This window comes from Drosophila teissieri, chromosome X (genome assembly GCF_016746235.2).
Source record: "Drosophila teissieri strain GT53w chromosome X, Prin_Dtei_1.1, whole genome shotgun sequence".
NCBI classification, from domain to species: Eukaryota; Metazoa; Arthropoda; class Insecta; order Diptera; family Drosophilidae; genus Drosophila; species Drosophila teissieri.
The window spans coordinates 19,467,458-19,473,806 of NC_053034.1; the positions used below are offsets into that span (position 1 = coordinate 19,467,458).

Genomic DNA, 6,349 nt, shown 5'->3' on the forward strand with positions numbered 1-6,349 from the left:
AAAATGAGATATCGAACAAATTTATATGGGAACATATTCGAAAATATCGATATTATCGATGATGATGGCGTCCAAATGCAGTGGTCACTGGCTATATCGATATTATCGATGATTGCTGCATGTGGTATCGATAGTATTGCTCCAGAAAGCATTCAGATGTGAAATGATACGGTTATTTGATATGACATATTAATTCGATTTAGGTATAATTAATTTATCTCATGCATGAATTTGGTTCCCATGGAAGGAAATGAGATATCGAACAAATTTATAAGGGAACATATTCGAAAAGATCGATATTATCGATGATGATGGCGTTCAAATGCAGTGGTCACTGGCTATATCGATATTATCGATGATTGCTGCATGTGGCATCGATAGTATTGCTCCAGAAAGCATTCAGATGTGAAATGCTACTGTTATTTGATATGACACATTAATTCGTTCATAATTTAATTTAATTTGTTCATAAATAAGCTTTACATGAATTTGGTTCCCATGGAAGAAAATGAGATCTCGAACAAATTTATAAGGGAACATATTCGAAAATATCGATATTATCGATGATGACGGCGTTCAAATGCAGTGGTCACTGGCTATATCGATATTATCGATGATTGCTGCATGTGGCATCGATAGTATTGCTCCAGAAAACATTCAGATGTGAAATGCTACTGTTATTTGATATGACATATTAATTCGATTTAAGCATAATTAATTTGTTAATTAATAAGCTCTACATGAATTTGGTTCCCATGGAAGGAATTGAGATTTCGAACAAATTTATAAGAAGGAAACATATTCGAAAATATCGATATTATCGATGATTGCTGCATGTGGCATCGATAGTATTGCTCCAGAAAGCATTCAGATGTGAAATGCTACTGTTATTTGATATGACACATTAATTCGATTTAGGTATAAATAATTTGGTCATTAATAAGCTCATGCATGAATTTGGTTTGAGATCTCGAACAAGTTTATAGGAAGTGAAAATACTCGAATATATCGATGTTATCGATGATGATGGCCATTATGTTTCCTCACACAAGCTTCACGGAGATTCACGCATAACCCAAATTATCAACACCCAAAACAAAAGTATTAAGACAGTGTGAGTTAAGCAGATTATAACTTTTGTAAATTTTCAACTCAAACTATCAATTTGCTGTGCGATGAGTGCTACGAATGAGAACGAACTGAGTGCTAACTCCAATTGAGATTGAGAGACAGTGGTGATCGGTGGTCTAGTTGTGTTCGGATCTCCTGCGCCTGGAGCCCTGGATGCAATTCGTGCTGGCGAGTGTGCGTGGTTCGTTCCAGCGGCGTCCGTACAGCGAAGTTTCCATGTCGGACTCCTGGCTGGCAATGGCCCGTCTGAAGTGGCCGGAATGGGCTCCGTTCCGGACGGTTAACTGCGTGTGGTCCTGGGCCTGACTTTGGCTGCGCATCCTGCTGGTGGCGTGGAGCTCGCGGACGGAAGTGCACTTGGTGAGGGGATCGTCGAAGAAGCCCTCGTAGAGCACAAAGTTGTTGCCCTGCGGAATGGTGCGAACCAGGCCGTAGTGCTTGCCCATGAAGGCCAGCAGCTTCTTGGAGGGCCGGTCCACGGAGCACTTGCGTGCTGACCAGCCCTGCTGCTCCAGCATCCACTCGAAGAGCAGCTTGCCCTGGCCGCAGCGCTGGCGGCTCTCGTGCACGTAGAAGTCGAGAATGGCTGGCGTTTGATTGGCCCGCCGGCAGCAGCCCTCCGGGTCGAAGAGGAAGAGGTCCTTGGTGCCGACCTTAAGCAGCCCGGTGATGGCCCAGTGTCCCGCCGCCTCGTCTGCCATCAGGTAGACCACCTGGTCGGCGGCCAGCTTGTCGGCTGTGGTCACCGGCTGGCGGAGTCCCTGCGCATCCGCCGACAGCTTGCCCATGACGTCCAGGATCTGGCTTAGCTGGCAGCTGGGCATCGTCGAGTGTCGCCATTGCGGGTTCCCGGCGAACGAGTGGCGTTGGTTTGGCAGCTGAGTGACCTTGGGACGCAGCGAGTGCGGCTGCACCCGGATGATCGGCTGCGGAAAGAGGTGCTTGATGTCGAAGGCGAAGTCCACCATCTTGGTCTCTGGTTTAGGATTCGAACTGGGCGCTTTAAAGGGCGGTCTAATTGCCAGGCTCTACCGACTTGTACACAGCCAAAATTTCTAAAATTTCAATCATAGTTTTCGTACTCGATCGAACAAAACCTGCACTATGATACACAGCCCTTGACTTGGCAGCAAAGGTAAACGCACAGGCTGCTTGAATGGACCCTTTTTCAGGGGGAATCTTAGGGCCTCAAATAATAATCAAATTACCATGGTATGTGCCTCAAAATGTAACGAATCATTGATCTTATGCAATGTGTAATTTAATAAGTCAACAAAAAAGGGGCAAGGATAAAATATACTGCAGGAAACAAAAGAACTCAATGGAGCATAAAAACAAAAGGATGGAACCAACGAGTTAACGGCACAGTAGACCCTTTCAAGGACACTTCCCTAATCGATCTTGACGGCAACCAACCAGGACGAGAATCGGATCATAGTAAAATTATATTGATAGAAAAGCTTCCACTCTCTTAGGCAAAGTAACTGCTTAAGTGTCTCAGTAATTTGAAAAGGACTATTTGCTAAGGAGATTAAAATTCTATAGGGTTCATTGGAAACCCACACTTAAGTTCCCTTATTGGTGCGCATTTGGTTGGTATAAATACTAATGCGCCAAGGAGTAAGTGTGAGTTGGATACTACAATCAAATACAAAATTCTGTTTAATTTCATATATTCCAGTTTAGCAAATGTACCGAAAGATAGGAGATGTTTCAGGTCTGTATGTGGTGGAGTGCATTTATTCCGAGTTTATAGCTGGGCACTCGGGGCTCCCTTTTCATCTGCCGCTGGCCAGAAGGCTGAAAAGCCATTGACCGTGAAGTTGGAACGGCGGCCGCTCGGAATGGGACAGTAATCCACTGAGAAGGCATGCTTGATTGCACTAACCCCATTGCCCGAGGTCCTGGCTCCAGAGTCCTGAGCCCTGCGTCCTGCGTCCCGAGTCCTTTCGCATTTTAATATTCGGCCTTGTATTTAAACTATTTCTGGTCGTGTGCATATTTCTCGATTTTGACTCTGCCTCGTAGAGCTTCCGGTTGCCAGAATTCCATTCCGGGTCAGATGTTAGGCCGTAGTGATGGTGGTGCTGGTGCTGGTGCTGGTGGTGGTGTTGGTGGCAGGACGAAAAGGAGCAGCAGCGGCGGTGGGAAATACCCCAACTGATTTAACTGATTGGCTGGGCTGGTCTGCTGCTGGCTCCTTTATCGGAACTTGCTGGAGTCGGCGGAACGCCTCTTTAATTTCTGTAAGTTGCCACGGAATGCTGGTCTTGAATTTCGATCAGTGAACTTCCGATTGCAAGTCCCATTCGCAAATCACACAGTTCTCTGGTCATCGAGCCTGGCATATGGCCTCTAACGATGGGGCCAACAAGTTCCCCTGCCCCCACAGGCTTTCACTTTGGCTTTTGCAATCCAAACGTTAATGGTCTGTCAATTATCGCCACCCAGTGTGTGTAACGATAAGATATCGCCCCCAGACACACAAAACATTTCATCCGCACCCTTCCTGCATCCCTGCATCCTTGTGTACTGGTGTCCATTGCTTTGGGCACGAGTATCCGTGTTCCCTCAACACTTTAGTACATCATTTAGTTCGAATTAGTTATGGACATAGAGCACACAACTCTCTGGCAGCCGAAGACACACAATCGAATGAAACAACTTTACGCACACCCAGGATGGGGCCAGGAATTCCAACTAGCAGTCGGGGAGGGGGGAGGTCAGGGGTCGACTCTGGTTGCCCTTTTTACATTTGTATTTATGGTCAGGCCAAGACACTGCTCCACTGCTTCAAGACAATGATGCCTCTGCGGCCGAACATTGAAAGAAAATGTTGCTGCCTTTCGCTTCCAAATGGGTTTCCAGCATGCTTATGCTATCTATGATGCAGATATGGACTAAAACCTTGGAACCATATAGTATATATAGTATAGATGGTATATAGATGATAAGGAAAGTATGGAGCTAACTACATAACTTGATAGATCGAATTCGTTTAGATTGGGTTGGTTGTGCAAGTTTTGTTTTAGATGGCTCTTTTTTCCACGATTATAGTGTAGTTTTTTATTCATAAGCAATGTTGCCATATGTTGTAGTGGTCTTCTAAGCCACTTTTTCCCGCTGTGCACTTGGCCATTTCTTATGAGCAAATGGCGGACTGAAGTTCACTCCCATCCTAATTTATTTCCCAGCCTCTGCCAGTGTCTGTGTCTATGGATCCGGATCAGAATCCGAATCCGCATCCGAATGCGAATCCGAGTGCGCCTCCGACTCCAGGATTGTCTGACTGAGTACCCATTAGAGTATGACGAGTGGTGAATGGTGGATGGTGGGCGGTGGAGGAGTCCTTGGGCCTCCATTCCCTTGCTGCGACTCCTGACGCTCATCTATTTGGTGGCTCTTAGTTGGGTTTTTGGTTTCCCGGGAGGTGGCCTGCTCGAATTGATTCCACCATCCCCCAAACACCGGAAGTGGGTTCACCCCATTGTGCGTCTTGTTTGTCTTGCGTAAGTATTTTTATTTCCTTTGGTGCGTATTGGAATTTTATTATCAGCTCATATAAGTGCAATAAAATGTTGATATACGTGAGTGTGTGAGTACCGAGCTGGTGAAAGGGAAAGTAGTACTACATATGTATGTATACATATGTATGCTCGTATGTGAACTTACCGACCCCGACCAAAACTTTGCCCCATCGAAATGAAAAGTTGGCGATTGGTTTTGCCTTGAAATATTTTCAGTTTTGCTTTATTTATTTGATGTATTCTCATGCTGACGCATCCTATTCGGTATCATTAGTTTATTGTTGTTATTCGCTATTATTATTTCCGTAAGCTATGATAATTATTTTTGAAATAGTTTGCTTTTCTGAGAGCTTAGCCTACGCTTCATTTCATTTAGTTAATAATTCTCATAATTTTCTAGAAAAAAAAAACGATTTTCGCCTTTCTTTAAAATAGTCCTCATTTTCATCTCAGTTTTCCATTTCCGCGTACACCTCAGCTATCCCACAAACTCGTATATATGCTTTATTGGTAGAGAGATCTCGGGGAACCCTACATATACATATGTATGTATGCTATATCCCATTCACAAACTATAACGATAACAGACAACAATTCAACGACTCGAAAACTCGACAACTCAGGCTACAATTTTGATAAATCAACAGTAACGTGTAGTGTGTGTGCCTATGTTGGTGTACGTATGTATTAATAGTTAGTTCGAATTGCAAATTTACCAATTAGCTATAATTAATAAGCGTTTTCTTTGGAAGAACTTAACTTAGGAGCATTTCGCACTGATCTGAAAGTTGAACTGTTTCCATAGTCTTAGCCTAGAGTCCTATCGCCTAGAGTTTTATCCTTTCGAAAAAAAAACACCCAATCACCCACTCATACACTTACACACACACTCAAACACGCAGACACACACACACTGAAGTAAACGCGTATATGGTATTGGAGTTCTTAGGAAAGTATAAAAACCGTTGAGCTTTTCCTCGAGTTTCCTACGGGGTTCCATGGAAATTTGAGCCGGGGCACCGCTTACGCCTAGGTATAGTACACAGTAAATGGGATCGTTTTATAAACTACTACACACGCCGGAGTAATTACCTATCAATTATTTGTCACATAGAAACAGTTAAAAGGACGGCTGTTGAAATCAGGGACCAAACGGCTGTAGTCCCGCCGACAGGACGAAATCGGCTTGGATCGGGTTGCTCGGGGCCATGCCCCTGTGAATCCAAGTCCAGCTCTCCTTTTGCGGCAGGACACAGGCTTCGGTCCGTGTTCCAAAACTCAGTTTTGATATTCCACTATACATCGATACTTGCCATCTGGCTACTACATATCTGCTAAGGTAACCCTCATATTGCTTCCAGCAACGCGATAGCCTTTGCTCTAGATACCCTGATTCTCCCCCCACTCCCTGCTGTGCATCCAGATGTGTCCACCCCCTCGGTACCATCGGATATATATCTACGCATATACCTATACATATGTGGGTATGTACTACCTATGGGTGGTGAGTATATTTGATCTAGATCAAGTGACTAGCCTAGGTACGACCTCTGGATCTTAAATGCTCCTATGTGTTATATATCCTGTACGAGTATATCCTGTACGAGTATATCCTGTACGAGTATATCCTGTACGAGTATATCCTGTACGAGTATATCCTGTACGAGTATATCCTGTACGAGTACCTCCTG

The 6,349-nt window shown here is 44.4% G+C and overlaps 1 protein-coding gene across 1 annotated transcript; it reads right to left on the minus strand.

The window, feature by feature from the left end:
- Positions 1 to 1,119: 1,119 nt before the first annotated feature.
- On the minus strand, positions 1,120 to 2,256 carry LOC122624518 (alpha-tubulin N-acetyltransferase 2). Its single transcript, XM_043804125.1, has one exon. The coding sequence runs from the start codon at positions 2,097 to 2,099 to the stop codon at positions 1,248 to 1,250; it is 852 nt and encodes a 283-aa protein (XP_043660060.1). The 5' UTR covers positions 2,100 to 2,256; the 3' UTR covers positions 1,120 to 1,247.
- Between the last annotated feature and the right edge of the window lie 4,093 nt (positions 2,257 to 6,349).